Source organism: Lepisosteus platostomus, chromosome 2, assembly GCF_059453375.1.
Source record: "Lepisosteus platostomus isolate fLepPlt1 chromosome 2, fLepPlt1.hap1, whole genome shotgun sequence".
NCBI classification, from domain to species: Eukaryota; Metazoa; Chordata; class Actinopteri; order Semionotiformes; family Lepisosteidae; genus Lepisosteus; species Lepisosteus platostomus.
Window position 1 is genome coordinate 68,613,120 of NC_142612.1, and position 21,142 is coordinate 68,634,261.

Below are 21,142 nucleotides of genomic sequence, written 5' to 3' on the forward strand. Positions count from 1 at the left end.
ACATCCCACTTGTATTGCGGACAAAAGAAACGGGCCAAATCCCCAGGAAACACTTCTCTATATTAACAAATTCCCAAATGTCCAATTAACATGATGGTATTTGTGCACACTTTGCCTTTACTTAAGTTTGCTAATTATTTCTGCTACTGTCAATGCCTCTTTTTATCCGTTTGCATAAACTACTAAGCGCTGAGTGAGCCTTAGGAAATATTTAAGGAACTGCAGTTTAATTCTGCAAAAAAAATGTTTTTAATTGGGTCTTAAAACCAGCTTAAATGTAAAGCATATAAAAACCACCCTGGAGAAACTTTTAACCAGCCTTTCCTTAACACATCAAAACATGTTATGAAATATTAATTTGATTTTAATCAACTGTAAGTCATTATCTTGATCTTTTAAAGTCTTTATATTTCTGCAAAACATATTACTCTACATAAAGCTTTGAAATTCTGTTTCATTATTAACTTGGATACAAATCTAGGCTCACATTTTCTAATGGTCTTCATCTAGTAATCACTTTCATTAAGGAATAACCAAATTATTCAAACGTATTATTTGGTAAAATCAAAAAATGACAGCAGAATTATTTCCTTTAAAGCACAGGGAGTTTTTGGCATAATGGACCAACACAACAGGTGAGATAGGGCAGAGTAAAATTGAGTTTGGGCAGTGACTTGATCACAAATGAATCCAAAAATAGATTTTAAAATAAAGTCTCTTTCCCCCTCATATAACATTCATTCGGTATCCTTAGTTACTGTTGGAGAGTACATAAAGTGAAGATTAATTATACTCTAAACTGCTGCAGGAAGTCTTGCATTTTACACTCGTAATTGTAGTATGCACAGTTCAAACACAATATGTGCCCACTAAATCCTAGAATCCTATCTCTGTAATCCCAAAAATGTTTTAGAAAAAGCATTTAGGAAATTTTGCACAATCCAAGATACAAGATTAAACCTTTCAACATTATAAATAAATTATACTACTGAAGAGAAGAAACATTTTAATAGCAGCAATAAGTGACTATTACTGGCCTAATTGTGAGGTAAAATTCTTAATGATATTCTGCTTGTAATTTTAAATTAGGTGATTTACAAAGGTTTTTCACTGGATTGAACAAAATCTATAGGTCAAACTACTTAAAGATTTTCTGAGCCATTTAACTCGAACATCCTACAGACTGAATAGTCGACCTTAGTTTTGCAGTCCGTCTTGAATTGCTTTGTCTGACACTGCAAACACAAGGCCCCAATGAGCTGCTGCACATCCACAACAAGGAATAGGAGACTAAAGCTGAATTTGCAGACTAAAATCTTCTTTTTCACAGAAGCAAAAGATAACTCATTGAGCAAGAACAGGAAAATGTTGAAAATATGACATAACACCTACTAGTCTCTGTTCTTTAATGGGACAGTTTATGGCATTGAAGAAAGAAAGGATGTGAATAAAAGGTTTTTCCATGACTGGTTTTTATGGATCTAGCTTAATTTATACTTCCACTCCCCAATACAAAAAACCCCAGAAATATTCATTTGAAAAGCAGCAAGCCCAAAATCTGGCTTGTCCCAGCCTACAACTGGCCATGCTGTCCTGAATTAAATAATAATATAAATTAAATGAGCAGGAAAGGCTTTTTGAAAAAAGTATCAAATTTCTAATTCCATTTTAACCAAAATATCCAAATATATCAAAGTCAAATGTTTAAAATCTATGAAATCACAAATACATTTGTTTTGTGAAAATGGGTTGGAAAAATATCTATGAAGTCATTCCCAAACATTTTAACTTAACGGTAAAATACTGCCAAACCATTTTTAATGCAGAACTGGTGCAAACATCAGTTTAATTGATTTTTTACATTACAACACGTTTAGGAACATAGGATGGAAATACAGTATAGTACTGTTCAGTTTTAAAAAGTTAGATGCAAGCTGCTATTAATGTACCAGTCAAAAACACTGGAATATACTGTCAATCTCATATCACTTTCTATTCAACCATTTCTTCATGGGCATGAGATGATAATAATAATAATAATAATAATAATAATTGCTTACACTTATATAGCGCTTTTCTGGACACTCCACTCAAAGCGCTTTACAGGTAATGGGGACTCCCCTCCACCGCCACCAATGTGCAGCATCCACCTGGATGATGCGACGGCAGCCGATAGTGTGATAGCACATGTTTTACCACAAACACTCCTCTCATCTTCATAGGTAAGTTTTAGAGTTGAGTTACCCATGAAAGATATGAACAACAGCATCAAGAGCGCTCACGGCAATGACCATGCTCATCTTCCACCACGACAACCCAAATTCTTCGCCAGACTGTATTCAGCGGGTCAGCTGTAGCAGCGATTAGGTTGTAGTTGCCCCTTTTAAACATGCACACAAAGCCTGCTTGTGTCCCACACCCCCTCGCTCCCCCCTCGTACAGCGCTCGACAGAGGCAGAGGCAGTGCTCACTGGGCGAGGTCCTCTTAGGGTTGGAGCCTGACCCTCACACTTGCCTGACCAAAATCGCAGAAAGCCACCAGCCTCCGCTGGCATCACATCATGCCCCATTCTATTAATAACAAATACATGAGAGCCACCCCAACGCTGAACACCATTCAGCAGCACGGCTCTCCGACACGGGTACATATGACCCATTTTCAAAGATGTTGGCTCCACTGTTTCTTCATCTAAAACCCATCATCCAACTTGCCTGCACTTTCTGACGCCCTCTCAAGGGGATCCTCACAGGATCCCCTTCCTGCGCTTCTTGCTTCGCGAGACTGTCTTGTAAGAAACCGCTCACCATACTGCAGCCTAGGCCAAACCAGGAACACTGCAGAACCGAGGCTCGAGACCAACAGCACCGCCTCCATCCTCGAACTGTGGACAAGCTACAGCCCCCAGAGTTCATACTCCATCCCTTCCCTGAGTGAATGTGGTTATACAGCAGTCATTTATTTGTTACCAGGAGATTAAAAAGCTGGTCCCTTCAAATTTCCTTCAGCAACAGTGACATATAAAACACACTGTTGTTTTTGGGGTGCATCATTACAACCGTGTCAAATGGGAGTAGTTTCAGCCAGCGTCATGGTACTTTCGCCACAACTGCTTCTATGTATGTTTAATATTCCAGTCTACAGTAGAGCTTTAATTAGAATTGACTTCAAGTTTATAAAAATGACAAGTCTTTATCTAGTAAACTATTATTCTTGTTTGGCACTACATACTTTAATAAAACTATTTTATACCTTGACCACCACAACATAGTTAAATACATATAAAAAATGATTTTAGCACAGAACAGATTTCCTTCAGATGAATCATACAGCTAAAGGCTTGGTTTATTCTTCAACAGCACAAAGTCTTCTGTAGGCTAGCTCTCCGATACCGATTTTGTACTTTTGCATCTTTGTGGATGTGCCAGAACTGTAAAGCTGCACAGCCACTCATCATACCTCAGATGAAACTCCACCAGATAATTCCACGGTGTGCTGTATAGGTCAAGCATGCTTACAGAAATTAAAAGGGGGGCCACTGTTCAATCTGCCGGTCCGATCCAGTCTTTCAAACTGTTGGCGACCCATCCTTGTGCCTATGGTAGAAGAGTTTCTCAGAAAAACGCTAAAACGCACCCATCAGCCCCCAAGAGTCTGTGAGGCCCCGCCCCCCAGCTCCACAAGCTCCGCCCAGCAAGCTGCTCAGTTGCCATTGGTCTCCGGGGGCTCCCTGGGTATCAGGAGACTCATTCTGCCTGTGGCGCTTGCTGCACTCTTGATCACCTCCATCCACCTGCAGGACAAGAGCCACGACATGCTGAACAGGACTCCCAGCCTGCTCCAGTGAGCGGGTAACACCGCAGTGAATGGCCACAGTTAATAGAACATTTATATATGGCTATGAAGAATTCGGAAATAGTGGGCATTCCCTCAGCTAAAGTGTTACCTGTATAATTCTCTTACACAGTACTCTCTTTCCTTACCTTTTTTTTTAAAAAAAATAAAACTTCCCTAAATAATTTGCCATTATTACTGAAGCAAGGGCAGTGACTGAGGGAGGTTTAAATATAAACATTACAACTGCTACTTGTTACACATGATACAATCGGAGAGCCCTAGTGAGGAAAGCACCCTTCATCTGTGCTGTCAGAAGAGACTAACCCACTGGGGTGTGGCATCGGAAAGCTTTTTTTCGTACCTCTCGAAGGTGTACTCGCTCTCAGCCCTGAAGAAGTACACATGGGACTTGAACTGCAGCTTAAAGACGTACTCCTTGTGAATGCTGTCGGTCTCTGCTGGGGTGCTGACAGTGTAGCCTAGCAACGGGAGACTGGCCAAGGGGAAGTCATCCTGCAATGGAAGCACAGATGTTTTCAGTGTGAGCTCCTCAATTGAATCAGACTCAGGAACTGTTTGAGCTATTCTTCAGTCTACACAGCTATGAACCGTTAGAGCAGGCAGCAGTGACAGTAATATGAGTCAGACTACTCCGGCCACCTTGCCTCAACAGGCAACATGCTGTTTCAGCCAACACTGCAGTAAAATGATTTATGAACTGCATAAAGCAATGTTTCAATGCATCACCACAGCAACCTAATTGCTTTGCGTTTGGTGGCTCCAGAGAAAATGATAAACAACTTTGTGGAGTCAGGACCACAAACACTTTTTATTATCTCACACATCATCTGTCTGAGACAGAACACTGCAGCCAGCATTCTCTTTAAACAGTACTGAAAAATATTAAAACGCCAGATAAAGTCTGTAGCACGACATTTACCAACATTTTTAGGATTTGTTATACTGCTATTCTGCCATTTGTAATCTAAATTTTTATGTACAGTGATTCAAAACAGCTTTTAAGAGAATACAGCTACTTAAATCTTGCATATACTGTACATATTTTGTATATGGTTCAGCTTGTAAACGTTGGCAGTGACAGCAGGAGCCTGGTGTGGGGCTGTGCAACTTTAAGAACAACACGGATATAACTGCAAAGAGAGAAGAGACCAAACCCCTCAACCGCAACGAATATTTCTGGTCATTCACTGGTTTGAACTCTTGATGTGCCCTCGCGATGCCCATCTGTGATGAAGCCCTGCGAAGGGCAGGGACAGTACCTGGTGTGTCTTGTAGAAGAACAGGCAGAAGTTGGTAAAGACCACCCACAGCTTCTGCCAGCCATTGCTGTTCTTGAACTTCCTCAGCAGGTAGCCGGAGAGCTGGTTCTGGCAACAGGAAACAGGAAACAGGGCAGCAGTCAGCAGCGCAGACGCACAGCAGCTCACCGGGCTGTTACTTTAAGACAAGGGTGATCCCAGACTTCAGTCAATCCAGTCCTCCGGTTCTTAGAACGTGGGGGAAAGTTGGCCAAAAAACCTTCATACAAGAAAAAAAGGGGTACATACTGTATGCCCCCTCTCATTCCTGAACCTTGTGTTTTTAATACGAAATTGGAAAATTGTATGAAACTGTTGCCAAATAATACTGGAAATTGTGAAACTTTTCATTCTGGTGTACTCCTAACTTGGTATAAAAAGAACACATTTTTTTTTAACTCCGAAACTGATCGGTACAAATCCAAACCGAATTATAGTCTGAAGCAGCCAGTACCCGCAATGTATAATTAATCACTGTTTTTCCCCCCATCTATTTGGCATCTCTATGTCCAGCTAAAAAAGTTTACATTTCCAAAAAATGACAGAACACATATTCTGTAAACTACAAACTGGTTTGTTCCCACTTTCAGTGTTTGATCTCGACTGATGTTTCTGGGGATTGTTTTCTGGTTTTCTGATTACGGGCGCAGTTCAGGACTCCTGCACAGACTAGTTCATCTGATTGGGCCCCTCGAGCACCCCGGCTCCTCACCCTCTTCCACTAATGAGGCTTCGGCAAGCCAGGGGCTCAGAACACGCTGTTCTCTTAGAATAGTTCAGGAAGCTCAAGAGGAGCAAGAGCACCAGCACAGGCAATTCATTCATCTGGTCTAAGAGGTCCGATGACACCTAACAAGAGCCCATCAAAGGGGCCAAGGGTTCTTAAGCCACAGATAAAAACTGATTTCAGGTCTGTGCATTCTGCACAGCCAATGGTGGGTAAACCTGGAAAAAGAGAGGTCCATTGGTAGGACTTCACTCATCATAATGAAAACACAAAACTTTGTATACAGCTGGGTGGTCTGTCTTCCACCACCAGCATCGGCCTGAAGCAGGAGTCCTACAGAAAAGCTGCAAAGATGGGGGACAACACTGCTGTGGCTGGAAAACTGGTAAAACAGGCTGACTTTAACACGTTTGGAAGTGTAAAGAAAAGCACAAAAGAGACAGGATGAATGGGAGGGAGAGACTCAAGATTTAAAGCAGTGGAGTGAGATAAGAACATCCTGATCTCTGTACCAACGACAATCAACTTCAGCGAAGCACTCAAGCTTTGTTTAGAAATGTCTGCGCAACATTTACGCCCCCAACCACTTTTTGATATTCAAGTGATAAAACGTATCGCATAACAAGCCTGTGTTGAACCTGCATGGAGACATTGTGCTCCACATGTGTTGTGAGCACAGGAAAGTTTCACAATGCATTCGTCAGTATGCCAGGCCAACATGCATTCAGTCAGAAAACTATTTTATGGTATAAATTCTAGGGAAGTAATAAAATTCCCTTTCCTTCCATATTTAGCTAATGCAGGAATCTAGAAGGTTAAAGATGAGTTTGGGTACGAGTACATCTTTTCTCTCCACTTAGTGCAATCAAAGAGGTCCTAAACCTAGACCTAAAGATTTATAACAAAGTGTCTCAACAGGCTTCCTAAAAACAGTCCTATACCACTTGAAAGAAGAGCTCTACAGACTCTTGTGGCATTAAGGAGGCCAGCAGTGGGGGGTAAGGGGGTTGTGCCAACTGCAGGTTTACAGGGTGGGCAGCCGTGGGGATAGGGGCCAGCTGTACCTGGTTCATGTGCAGGTAATCGGACAGAGAGAGATTCTGATTGCGGTACCAGCACACGTGGGTGATGGTGTTGGGCCGCTGACCCTGACCCAGGAGGTAACGAGGGGGGAGCTCCGGGGAGACAGCCGGAGAGCAGGCTGAGAGACAGGAAGAGAGAAAACGCAGAGGGGAGAAAAGAGACAGGACAGGAAATGTCAGCACAAAGAAACCGGTAGACGCAGGACCAGAGGCAGGCCGGAGCAGCGTGTTAAAGTCTCCTCCCAGAGGCAAGAAGTGAGCTGTTAGGTAGAAAGGAAGTGGATTATTGTCTTTTTGAGCATTCCACAAAGAACCACATTAAGGACACCGACATTCTGACTGATGAAACGAGGTGAGGCCGACGTCTTTCACGCAAAATTAACTTGAATCAAACAGTGACTGTGGAAGATTGGATTATTGTGAGCTCTCTCGGGGAATAGCACGTTTATTCCCTCTGCCTTTCAAGGAATCTTGTACTCTTCACAGCATGCATTTGTGAAGAATCAGCATTTCAGTTTACATACAGCACTGGACCGATAAACACTAACGACCTTTAAGTAAGCAAGCAAGCAAGCAAGCAAGCAAGCTTAAAAACAAAGACAAAAAAGGCTGAGGTCCCTCTGACCGCCAATTAAGAGGGGCACACAAATGGGTTCTCTCATCCGGAAACGGGCAGGGAATGGGAAGAGTGTAGGGAGAACTGAATAATGCTGAAATGAAAGGGTGGTAAAAAGGAGAAAGAAGCGAGTGAATGCTGAAAGGAAAAAATGAGAAGGCCTTGGTTGGAGCTGCCCTGCTGGACAGTGAGACAGAGAAATTTTGGAGAACAAAGCTTGTGCAAAAATTGAGTAACCCAGAGAAACACACCCTTCACCCAAACAATCCTGTATTTTATGCCATGGGGATATTTATATATCTGAAATCGCAGAACGCTTGAATCCAGATGAATGGGTTTGGTTTCATAAAGCAGTAGGTGGCACTGTGTCCTACAGCAGGCAATATTACTAACACTCACTGCGGAGTTGCTATATGTGTCATCCAATTCAAAATATTCACATTTACAGCCTCTTCACAAGGGCTAAACTACAGCTAGTTAAAACAGCAGAACAGCTTTTTACGCTTCTTTTTGGATCAGAAATGAAATCCCCAAATCCGCATTCCTTAGCTTTTCCTTTTACACACTGGAATGCAACGCCAACCGAGTCAAGACGTGGGGCGTGGACAGTCCGCAGTGTGCCGGGCCGTGTCCCTGGGTTCTGCAGGGGGGGTGGGGAGGGAGGGGAGAGCAGCCCCCAGGCAGTGGAGGAAGGGCAGGGATGGGGTACCTCCACGGCTAGGCTGTGGTCAGACATGGAGACGCTGGTGTTGCGGTGCCAGCACACGTGCATGGTGGTGTTGGCGCGGTGGTGCGTCTGCTTGTCTAGAGAGCTGCGCGACGAGTGCGTGTCATCCTCCGACTCCTGCTCCAGAGACACTTCGTCTGAGGACCCTGCCGGAGAGAGAGAGACAGCCAGGGCAGCGGGGAAGAGGGGCAGGGGACGGCACGCACAGGGTTAAGAAGGCCCCAGCAGGGAGAGGAAGATGGCTAGCTGTATCTCCTGTGAAGAGAGGCATGGGTCCCTGATTCTCAGGTCAGCCGTGAGCTTCAACATGAAAACAAAACATCTCAGGAGCACTTGAGGTTAAGTGGACGACTGCACACAATTCAGTTTGTGGGAACACTGCGAAGACAATAAATGCAGTCAAGAACACTGCATCATGGTTTTCTTTGGCAAACAGGTCAGCTCATGTTACTTAGGGCTATGCTCAGCTTGTGTCGATTTTGTGTAAAAGGCAAAACAAAAAGCCTACATTTGTACAAAGCAGAAATGAAGCTTGCAGGAAGTGTTTTACAGCTAGTTGTACATATTTCATGAATTAGGACACCGATAAGAGTATTAAACCTAGCAGAAAAAAGCTACATCAGTTCTTGAGTGTTAATGAGCAAATTACCATATTGTGCTCTGCATGCAGATGAGTGCTCTCATTTGTGGAACTATTGACACCACTGGTAAACAAAGAGGAAAGGCAGTGTTTTTGAACTGCATCTATTTGAAAATCCAAATACAGAATTATGATAACTAATCAAACCAGCCCACATTCCCACTGGAGTACTGTGACCGAATCCTCTACTCTTTATAGGTGTATTTGGATGGTTGGCTACATTAGAGAAACAAACCTTCTGAAATCAACCCATGGGTCCCGAGACCTTAACCTTGCTGACATGCCAAGAATGTGTTTTCATTATTATACTGTGAAAGTAAATCTGGGATCTCATGGGGGTGAACATTTGTATTTTTTTCATTTTTTTCAAAAAACAGAAAAGGCACAGGGCTTGACTACTGAAGAGGCTTGTGAATTAGGTATTTCACTGTGCTCCAGTGAGAAAGGCTTTGACACGCAGCACACTTCCATGCTGCAATGCAATGAACAATACCTTTAACTCCTAAGAGTACAGAGACCAGAGTCAACAAGTGTTGGACCAGGATCTTGCATGATTCTGATGTACAGTAAGACAGGCATTCGATTACCCAAAATTACACAATTTCAACTCCTTCAAGAGGGAAAAGTTACATTTGAACCTGGTACAAAACTTGATAAATCTGGCCCAGCTGCAGACACTACCAGTGCAGAATTAGAGGGGGCACCTACTGTTAGATCGGTCACACAGGCTGCTGTCCAGGAAGAACTCTGACTTCTCCTGGGATTTCTTGGCCATATCGATGGCCATGTTCAGGTCCTCAATCCATTTCCCCATCTCCACTTTGGAGCTGAGAGCACATAAAAAGATCAAAATGTCCCCCGTTTAGGAGCAGAGTTCAGACAAGCCCACACAGCTGCAAGCAGGTCTCAATAAGGACTGCCACACGCATGTAAGGGCAACAGCGCCTGCTGCGATAACGCCAACAAGGTGGAGAAGGCAAAGAATCTGAACTGTGTTCTGATCTTCATTTGCTCTAGTTCACAAAAAAGTACAGCTCCAGTCCAAACACACAGTTCTCAGAAATAAGTATCCCAAGCTTGTTTACAAGGAAAGCCTATCGATACCTAATGATATTTAAAGACAAACATTGAAGAATACTTAATAGGCAAGCACAACATTTTCTATTTCTAGACAGAATACAATTCCTAATTTAAAACGTCAAACTTTTACATTTCAACTTGAAATACCTTGAGAGGCTGAGAAAAAACGTGCTAGGGAAAGGTGGGAAGCAGTGAATGTATGAAGGTGAAAAGCTCGGACCATTTCCCTGCCACGTCTCAGTCACGCGGGGCTTGGGGCACAGCGGCGCAGGAAGGCGGCGTCTTACCTCGCGGCTACCACAATCGTGCGCTGCGCGGAGTAGATGGTGAAGCAGTGAGGCACCGACCACTCATTCTCGCTCTCCTCCACCTGGAAAGCAGGGGAGGAACCGGGGTGAAAGGTCAGCTGCCAGAGCCCACAGGCAAGAAATTCACCCCAGCCCTGGTCTCCACTAAGGAGGGGTGAAGAGGCTGGTAGCCAGGCTCCACCAACTGCCTCCCCCTGCTTCAAACACTCAGGCTTCTCTACCAGAGTGGGCAAAGCCTCTATGTTAGCCTGTATTTGCCAAAGAGCCTTGTGGGCTACTAACAGATTCCCACCACCCACTACTAGCAACTGTAACCAGACTGCAATGGAAGGAGTACTACAGTATTGCATGCACTGCGCTGGACTAATCAGAACATTCTAAATGTACAGTGTTTTCAGGATCCTAGTCAATGTGATATGATAACTAATCAGAGCTGTAGTCTCCGACGTGAAGACTGATATTTTGCTTTTGTTCCCCTATTAACAAAGATCAGATCAGTTACCAAAAAAATAAGGGGAGGCAATCAAGAAGCTCTAGGGTGGTTTTAAGTTTAGCACTCTATGTTGAGCTCCATTAGCATGTGTTCCTTTCACTGATCCATCAGTTCCTTATTCCTTCCTTATTATCAATGATAATCTAATGAAGGAACTGGTTTGCAATGGAGCAGAATGAGAGGGCCACAGTTTTATAGCACATTTCTAATTGCTAACTGCTGGTGCTCTACAGAAGTACAACAACAGCCATCATCTGTGTATCCCCTGCGTGGGGTATCCTGTGTACTTACCGGTGCATCCAACACTATGAGCTGCAGACAGGGGTGAAGCAGAGACAAGGCAGGTTACTGCAGGAAACCCTAACTCTCCCTCACTGCAAGCCTCCTGCCCAGCCTGACTTTACAAGAGGCTATATAAAGATATCTGCTGGGATATACAGCACTCATGGGAAACAAGAAACACATTTCCCCTTAACGTATTCAAGGGCTACACTGTCCAATCCAGAGACGGAGAACCAATCCAGCAACAGACACAGCCTTAAGAAAACAAATACTGCTGAATCATGCTGATACTCTTTCATTACCTACAGTCAAACCCTGGGTTATCTATTTATCCTCAGTCATATATACAGCATATGTCCCTGTTTTAATATCAATGATGACTGACTCAAGAGAGGATAAGTAACTGGAGACTAACATTTACTCAGAACTGATATTAATGTTCTTCAAAATCAAGTCTAAGGATGACAAGTTTCGAAGCTGTAAACTGCAGCCTCCCACACCTTGAACGCAAGGATCTGCACCCATTTTGTCATCAACGGTGAAACAAAGATACACGCAGACCAACAGTGAGACTGTGCAATAGAAAAGGCAGGCACTCACAATCATGCCATGCAGCGGTAACTGGCCATGCACTTTGAACTGGTTGGTGGCCGTGACCCCTTTACTGGTGTACAGGAGCATATCGGAGAACTAGGAGCAAAAGAGAGCAACAAAATCACATTTCTCTTTTACACAAAAGCCATGGTTTGCACTAGTGATCTATGATCAGAAGATACAACACTTTGTTAAGATTTACTTTTTCCACACATGGTGATATTAAATTGTTTAACAAATAAAATCAACACTCAAGATACTTCCTGTTCAACGGGACTATCACAAATTTTAGTACTGACTCATTACTGTGATGCAAAATGCAATTCAAACTCAGGCACAGCAACTTTCTATGCTTACATCTAAACTCTGCAGGATCCCAGAACGAATATGTTATAAAGGGTTCACAGTACATCACTTCACAAAAAACCCCATCTGAAATCTTTAAAAAAATTGTTTCTAACTGCAGGAAAGCCACAATAAGAGTTCAAAGTCTGCAATAGCTGTAAGACCCTAAAACATCACTTACCAAGAAGAACATTCTCTGCTGCAGCCCTTTTTTGGTCAGCTTGTACAGACAGCCCTCCCTGATAAACTCCTGCAGACAGGACAGGTTTCATTACTCACACTAGAATCAGCAATGACTCTCACACCGCGAGATCCATGCGCTCATAACCACACTGTCATGCTGACACATCCCATGGCCCAGCAAAACATACAGGACAAGTTACAGAACAGAACAAACTCATCATGAGAAACTCCTGATGCTGGGTCATTCACGGTCACAGCGAAACACTCCTGTCCCACTGAGAGACCCACCTCCTGCAGTGCTACCCATGGCTGCGTGCTGTACTCACCCTCCCAGGAGCTATGAGGCTGTCGATGCCAATCAGGTCCCTCTGCAGCTCCGTGAGCTTCTGGAAGTTCTCCAGCCGGATCAGGCTGCTCTGGAGCTGGGCGGCCATCTCGGCTACCTCCTTGAGGGCCTCTGCGGGAGAGCCGCAAAAAATCAAAAAATAAAGATGAATTCTCATGACTACAGTGATGTCTCTCTACGGGCCTCCTCAAGGCCTCGCAAAGCAACTCATGCTAAACAGGACCTGAACTAGCCAATGAGAGTCCAATCAGAAAGAGGAGACAAAGGAAGAAAACTGGTGAGGTTTCTAGGGTGGTTTAGTGTGGGTCACAGCAGAACAGCGTCATTTCTGGAGGCCTGGGATCCAGGGGGGTTTCACAAATAATTCATATATCAAGGCTTGGGAGAAAGGATATGTCTGATTTAATAGAGCACATAGTTCAAAACAGATTATTAAAAGGAGGAGAGAACACAAATCCTCTGGCCCAAGAGGGGCGCAGCTGGGTGCACAGAGGCCGTCTTACCCTTGCAGTCTCTGTAGTCCCTGTGCTCGGGAGAGTAGTGCTTGCACAGCCTCTCCAGAATGAGCTTGTAGTGCATGAGGCGCTGGATGGGCTTGAGCAGGAAGGTGTTGAGGGGTAAGTAGCACACCTTCTGCAGCTCGAATTCCTTGTACACCGTCTCCAGCTTCTTCAAACGCTTGGTGGCCTTCTCCAGCTCCGTCAGGACTTCGTCGTGCTTCTGCAGGTAGCTGGTGAATTCCTGAACAGCGTGGCACACACAGACACCCCAGAGAACAGCGTCAAGCGCCGCAGCCAGTCCCAGCACTGTGGTCCTCGTTCTGTGACATGCCACACTCTAGCATCACCATGTCCACTGTAGCACCCCGCAAACCGCTACATTCACATTTTGTATTGAACACGGGGTCCCCGTAATATATCTGGGATAGGGACCACAAAGCTCATGATGCATTGTGAATTGACGTATAAAGGGGAATTGTTCCCCATAAGAATAATGGAAATATGGAGGGTTTGGGATTAAGTCACTTTGCCCAGCAACTTAAAGCAGGCTTTTTCCTTAAGAATTGACTGAATAGTCGGGTGAGGCACCATAAATTAGACGGTGTGTGTATATTTCACTTGTAGGTGCCAAATACAGTAAGACAGACTCATTATAAGTCCAGGATATGTTCCTAAATAATGAACCTTAAATCGAAATGCCTTGAGGGACAATATCCATAACAAATAATGTAACTAGCTTGAGATGCATTCCCAACATACAGTTTCGACCCCAGTATATACATTTAATGAACACACAAGCCCCTAAAAAAAACAAATAGAAATCAACGGTCACTAACTCTTCTCAAATTCTGGTCTCACTGAAACCAACAAAGTCATTCACTGCTTCAGGTAAGATTGTTTTACCACACACTGTTCATGCACTTAAAGTCAGTGATGAAACCTTAATCAACTGTCTGGATTAGTTATACACTGGACGGTGGCAAGAACTGATCATTAATGATGGGGCATAATGATTCAGAATCATGTTTTGTCTAGTCTAACAGCACAGTCTACAAGAAGAAGAATTTTTAGAGCTTGATTTTGCTCTTCGCCATATTTCATCTACACTTAACTACCACAACAAAACCACAAACCACCAACGTTTCTAGTTTTTGGGGTCTTGAAAAACCCTGGATTTGGCGTCGAGTTCTCCAATTTAATCAATGACATTAGGTGTGAAACGGGAGTATAGAGGGGTGACTCACAGCTGGGACCACCTGTATTTGGTAACAGCCTTTGCAAAGAAAGAGAATCCACGGTGGTGCAAACTTTCATCCTTTAAAAAAACAATTCGATAGGTCTTTAAATGTACAGGAGCTGCACCGGCTGCTGTGGTTTACTCTGCAGGTCTGATGAATGAAATAAACTCACACCTGGGTGATAAAGAGGTCATGATTGTCGTGCAACCACGTCCAGGAGTGCACACTCAACCCCACCACATGGCACACTAAGAACCTCACCTTTAGTGCACACATGTTCCTCAGCATGACGTCCCCAATCCTCTGGTAGTCCCCTTTCACATGGGCATTGGAGCGTCCCTCCCTGGAAACCCAGGAAAGAGAACACTAAAAACACACCGCACAGCTTCACCTTTGGTTAGAGGTACTGGGGGAGAGCATGAGATTCATGAAACACAATTCTTACATATTCTAACTGGTGTGTTCTTGTCTTTGGTTGTTGAAAAGTATGCATTTAGTTAACCTCAGAATGCTCATCAGATTTGGCATCTGTACAAAAAGTTAAAATTTCACTTCAGATATTTGGCCTGAGTTCATTCCCAAAAGTACTTTTTTTGCTACACAGTCTTAGACTGCATTATGGAAACAGTGTAGCAGATTTCTACAGAACTGGCAGAAAAAGAAACATGTGATGTGCACACTATCTGAAGCCCCAGGGGTCACTGTTGAGTCATGTTTTCAAACGATGCCTCAACAAGACCCCGCAGTTCAGACGGTCTCCTTCTCAGATGTCTGGGATTTTACAGCACTACAGGAAGGAGGGGACACTCACCAGAGAGCCAGCCTCTGGTCAATCTCCTTCAGGAATCCTCGATGGAACTCGTAAACGGGGTCAATGTTGGAGAACAGCAGGGTCATCAGACCTTCGGGCATGGCATTCTCCTTTATAACAGCACTGCGAAACCACTGCAGAGCACAGATAGCTTATTACACACTAGGCAGAGGCACAATCTCACTCCAGGCAGTAAAACAATGGAAACCTCCTGTATCAACTGTGTCAACAGAAGGTACTTACCACCGTTATAACCTCCAGGTCCTTCAGGTAGGTTCGCTCTGTGGTGAGAATCTCTTTGGCAATAAAGTAAGCCTTGTCAGCCGGATACCTCTGAAAGAAACATACAGTAAGCATGCACATACTGCATCATACTGCAGAAACACTCTCCAGCTGATACCATATCAAACACCTTCAGGAAAGAAAATGCCTTTAACTCCCTTTGAGACTATTTTTGAAGAGTATTTTATGTGTGAGGGAGAGAAGGGCAAGAAACAGTATCTTCTATAGTTCTGAAATGTGAACAAAAGCCACAACACCTGGAAAACAAAAGCCCTCAGAGAACACAGCGCAAACTGAAAACAATTATCAAAGAGAAACAAATTTGCACCGTGGCAAATGTTATTTTGAGATGGAATTATTAATAGTGAATATTAATTCACTAAAGTATTAATTTAAGTTTAACTTAAAAAATAAATATTATGTTCTTTTTAATGTTGTGCAATATAACAAACAATAAATCGGTTTAAAAATCTATTCAAACACCTCACTGTTTAAGGATTTTTTATGAATGTTGACCAAGTATTTGTTCATCGAGAACTGCTATTAAAACAGCAAGTTTTTGGACCACCATTGATGCATCTTGTGTAATATAGAACCCCCCCCCCCAAAATTGACAAAAGTATGACTACAAGGTTCCTTGACAGTTGAGCTTAAATGATCTCTTATTGCACAAACCACATGGTAGCGCTACAATTCCTCCCTGCTGAGAAGAGAAGCAGTTCTGTACATATGCTCACAGTCAAAGCAGGAGACTGGCAGACAGGGTTAATGAGTTTCACACTGCTCTGTAAACACACACGCTGAATCGCGACAAGAGACATCAGCAGCTGTGATGAACATACATCGCAACATTTCCACGTGTGGGGAACAAATTTTTGGAGAAATTACTAGCCGTCTGTAAAATATTAAATTAACTTTTTTTCCTCATGTAGTTTTAAACTCCCCCAAAGGAAGGCAAAAAATTCCATGAAAGGAGGGAAAAGGATTGGTGTGAAGGTTTTACAGGTGGTGTGTGCACCAGTAAAAAAAAAGTGAGTAATACCCCATTAGGGACAGCAACCTGATCAAAGAAAGGCCTGTGTGTGTAGTTGGGCATCAAAAACTGAGAAGAAGTCTGTAGATTAGCTTTAAAAAAAGTCTGAATACACAGAAGAGTTTGAGAACTTGAGTAGTAAAGAAGCAGCTCAGTTTTGGTTCAAGATGAAGACTTTTTCAACAACTGCATTAGAACAGAGGCAGGGGGTCTGGTCCAGTTTTTACAAGTGCAAGATTAGCAGGACAGATGTCGCTCCAGTGGTCCAGTGCTTATGTTTTAAAAGGGTAGAAACTACGGTTCTGGTGATTACCGATCTTCAGGAGCACAATCGAGGACAGAGCAGCGATTGCACACCAGAAGAGGGGGTGATATGCAGGCCAAGGATGGGGTGTGGATGTTGTACCTTCCTTCTGCCCTCCTCCTCCTCCTCCAGCCTGGCATTGCCCCCCTCACTCAGGACGGGGCTCTGCAGGGGTGAGGGGGCCTGACCGGGGAGGCTCAGCGTGGACATCTGGAAGGAGGGTGAGAGGCTGAGGGGGCTCTTGATGGCATAGGGCGAGAGCTGTGGACTGTCCATGGACATCCCTGCAGAAGAAAAGGGCAGACAGTTTAGCAAGTACACCCATTTTTCCACACTTGCAGCTCAATGGGAACACTTGTACCCGTTACTTCATTTCTCAATTATTCCTTTCTGATGTAGGCGGAAAACATTCAATAGTTTATACTCTAGGGCAAATGTCACGAACAAACCACGCCTTATCTGTGCAACTTATGGTGAAGAGTACGGTTTTCATGCTAACGAATCTTCCTAGCTTCTCTCCTTCAATCATTGACAGAAAGCAGGGAACAAAACTGGGGTCTACAACAATCTAATTGTAAAGTTGAAAAGGACAATTTGCAATGGGCTTAACATTCATGATAGCTCAAAAAAAGATTTTTTGTTACAAAGTCACCAAAAAAAAATCTTTGAACACTCCAGTAAAATGCATCAATGTAGTGTTAACTGTGGAAATAAAATACTCTCCTACAGAATTTCAAAATTCAGCTTCAGAAAGTATGCTATGAATTAAAAAACGATAAGGAAAACAGGAACCCAGAACTCAAGACGCATGGAAGTTGAATTAGGCAGCCAGTATTATTCTTGTAGCAGCACGCCCAGTTCCACTTAAAAAGTATGGCTTCTCATCCTTATAATTCGAAGAGGTTTCTGTATCAATGTTTAAAAATAAATATACATATTTTCTCTACCATTCCTGAACATTTACTGTTTGTTTTAACAGTTAACAAGACCACCGTGATAGCACTGGGAAACAGACAAGATCTGACACCAGGGACTAACATCACCAGGAATGATATTTTTGGTAAATTATATTAAAATGTCTCACAAGCAGTCCTAGGAACTTGTAACTAAATTCAATGGCTAACAGTAGTTTAAATGCCACCATTGCATTTCAAAACACTTATCAAACGTTTCGTGCATGTTTGATCAACACAAAACCCCTTCTCAATATCCAAAGGCAAATGTAAGGCCTGAAGAGAACATAATTTAAAAAAACAACAACTCGGAATTACTTCAGTGTATAAAAAGTCTATATACGTGCTTCCAAAAATTGACAGTACATCTATAAACTCAATCAACCTAAGAAAGGCACAAAAACAACAGGACACTGGCTGGTTAACCAGACCTTTGTTCTTCACAAAAGCAAAATCAATCACTTTAAAATCTGCCACCTTCCACCGAAACAATTACATATATGTAACTTTTGAATCTTTGAAGCAATTATTAACTATTAGGCAGTTAACTGAGAAAGTGTCTGGAGGGAGCATAAGATAAAAAAGGACATTATGATGACTTCGAAAGCTGTAGAAGCTACATCCTGTTCTCCAATAAGACTAATTAGCGGTTTAAAAACAGAAAAAAAAATGAAAATAAAAAAGGAAGCAGAGGCCACTCCGTGACCCGGAACTAATTCCTTATAGTTGTTTATCAGGAATGTTCTTGGCCTCTCTACTGAAAAGTGGTTTACAATTTAACAGAATAGCTCTGCAAGGGAGCAGCTAACACACACAGGATGCAAAGGTGGAAAACGCACAGTTTCTGTGGAGAATGGGAGTGGAATGCATTGGCCCGAGGCCTAAATAAACAGTGTTCAGCTGGAATGGGACTGTGGAATTTGGCACCAGAGCAAAGGCGCTCCTAGACACTGCAGAAAGGGATTCCAGCACAGTGGCTCCCTTCCATGGATCGAGACTGCCCCATCAACTGTAAATCCCAAAATATACGTACCGCTCAATCAAGCGATGCTTTTATCTGCTGGACAGTGACGTGAAAGTTCATCTCTCAGACAAAAGAGATTTATCTTACCGTCTGATATGTTAAGAGTGAACTGGCTGCAGGAGCTCTTAACTCTGACTACAGTAGTCCAAGGGGCCGACTAAATATGTGGCAAGTACATGTGATGTCATGTTCAGACGCCTAAGAGGAGAAAGAGAACTTGTTCATATAATTTTCTTGTGTACAAAGAGCCAAAGGCTTTTCAACACAAACAGCGTTCTCTACCACACTCTTCATGAGTGCCCTGAAACAAATCAGTGCAACAGCTGAGCTGGATAAGGGTGTCACATTTATGGGAAAAAATCGCAAAGAACTGAATTAAATGGAGGAAAAAAAGATCTCTTCCTATTTAATTTAGAGTATCCAACTGAAACCACTTAACCACCAAAGCCAGCACGTAACCAAAGGCGATAACGGCAGCACTTAAATCGGATCCTCTTCCCTTTGACCGAGCCTAACCAGTAGATTTTACTGAGCCCCGACTGTCGAGCCTGCTCTCAATCCACCTCCTTCTAGCTGCTCTACCTGTTGTTTTTTCAGGCTTCCGGGACATGACTATGTGAATCTATTTCTGTACATATTTTATGATTGAATGTTTTTTACTCCTTGCTGGGTCATGGCTGATTTGGCATAACCGAGACCTCCATCCTGGAGGTGGTGCAGCCTTCGTACCTGCCTTCATTCCGAGAGAACGCCCTTAGGTTTGAGTCACTTCTCCAGCACGCACGCACACACACAATCTGACCCCAAGTTAGATCCAGCCTGATTTCCAGGTTGTCGTCATCAGATAGGAACACTTGGCTCATGACCACGGATCAGTCTGTATTACAGCATGGGTGTGCAGTTGGGACCTTGGCTTCCAGACCCTTTGTGTTAAGGGCTAACTGAACCAATCAAATACATTTCATAACAGATAAGACATTAAATATGCCCTTTCATGAAAATGAAGAGGGATGTAGCACCAATGAATGAAGGAGCTCCAAATATTTTAAAAGTTTTCTATAATGCACTCAGGAAGTCTGAGGTATTTAAATGAATTCCATAGACATTTCTTTAATAGAGCTCCATTAAACTTAAACTATTTAAATACAACATTCCCCTGTGGTAGAGAATTTAATATTCCTTCAAACTACTTCTACATGAAATTAATCCATAAGTTTCAAATGAGATAGAACATTCATCAGCATCAGAGAATTGGTTTTTCAAAAGGCAGAGAAGGATAAATATGGCAGGTGAAATAAGAAACCTTTTAAAAAATGCTCGTATCCTCCAAGTAAATATTAGCTGTTATGTTCTTCCTCTTGCAGTGAAAGCTCATTTTCCCCAAACTGCTAATAAATAAATTTAAAACAAGGTTTTCAAAGGTACCCAAAATTTGATCTTTTTTATTTTGACAATTACAATGTACACTTTGCTTTACACCTGTACCATACAATATTTATAAAAGGCAAGTACCTCTAATTTGCTTTTTTTAGGATTTAAATTACTCGATACATTACCACAGATTTTACAGCCAATACTTAACATTTTCTAGCACAATGTTGGCTAAATGTGCACTGCGCATGGACTGAGATCAAACTACAAGCAAGAACCAAAGCAAGGTCTGTCACAAGGCAAACGTCAGAGGAAAGTGAAAATAAGTCTTAATCAACTGGCACCCAAGGTTTTGTTTTTAAACCAAAATAAAAGGGGATCCCATTATAATTTTTAAAAAATAAGAAGTAATGTCTAAGCAGTGGAATGCCTTTTGTTTTCAGCAATAAAGTAACAACCACAAACGTCAGCACAAGCATACACTGAGAGACAAACCTGCCACTGTAGTGTGGAAGTCTCAGAGTGGTGTAATGAACCTGAGCGCAGGATGCAAGAGTGATCAAATTAAAAGATGTTCCCATTGCTAGGGATCTGCATCTCTAAGAGTTCTTCAGAGCCAAAGCTTCTCCTGGTTTACATTCCAGCCGAGATCTGAATTATTTCATTGTATCAATTGGTATCTTAATTGGGAGGAGTTCGTGATTCCCGGATTTCTCTTCACTGACCTTTTAGCGCTACTTAAGACCTGCAGGGCAGTGGCTTTCCTTTACAAGAGCAACAAATCCTTGCCTGAGACTCCTTCTGCAGTTCAAGCACCTGGGTGATAATGCCGAGACATTTGTTCTCCTCCAAGACAGTCTGCTACCTGTTTTGCTACATACATGAATACACAGTTCCCTGATATCTCAAATAAACAGCAGCAAGAATCTACCTAAAACAGAGAGCTACACAGGGAAAGATCACTATGGAACAGTTATAGTATGGTATGGAATAGTCATCGGATCTGTAATCCAATGAACTATTCTGAGATTCTCTTAAAGGACAAGAAA

At 42.8% G+C, this 21,142-nt stretch overlaps 1 protein-coding gene across 4 annotated transcripts in view; it reads right to left on the reverse strand.

The window, feature by feature from the left end:
* Positions 1-3,325: 3,325 nt before the first annotated feature.
* Positions 3,326-21,142, reverse strand: part of farp2 (FERM, RhoGEF and pleckstrin domain protein 2) — a 58,863-nt gene continuing 41,046 nt past the window's right edge. The window contains exons 14-28 of one of the 4 annotated variants that reach the window (XM_088615580.1): positions 16,848-17,029; positions 15,370-15,459; positions 15,127-15,260; positions 14,577-14,658; positions 13,081-13,318; positions 12,558-12,688; positions 12,230-12,298; positions 11,710-11,799; positions 11,119-11,139; positions 10,314-10,396; positions 9,655-9,773; positions 6,946-7,082; positions 5,116-5,223; positions 4,197-4,348; positions 3,326-3,791 (exon numbers count right to left, since the gene is read on the reverse strand). In XM_088615580.1, coding sequence (XP_088471706.1) covers positions 3,701-3,791; positions 4,197-4,348; positions 5,116-5,223; positions 6,946-7,082; positions 9,655-9,773; positions 10,314-10,396; positions 11,119-11,139; positions 11,710-11,799; positions 12,230-12,298; positions 12,558-12,688; positions 13,081-13,318; positions 14,577-14,658; positions 15,127-15,260; positions 15,370-15,459; positions 16,848-17,029 — 1,727 coding nt within the window. In that variant the 3' untranslated portion in view covers positions 3,326-3,700. Of the gene's footprint in view, positions 3,792-4,196; positions 4,349-5,114; positions 5,224-6,945; positions 7,083-8,288; positions 8,453-9,654; positions 9,774-10,313; positions 10,397-11,118; positions 11,140-11,709; positions 11,800-12,229; positions 12,299-12,557; positions 12,689-13,080; positions 13,319-14,576; positions 14,659-15,126; positions 15,261-15,369; positions 15,460-16,847; positions 17,030-21,142 lie in introns of those variants that run through there. The other 3 variants (XM_088615560.1, XM_088615570.1, XM_088615585.1) reach the window with 3 other exon arrangements.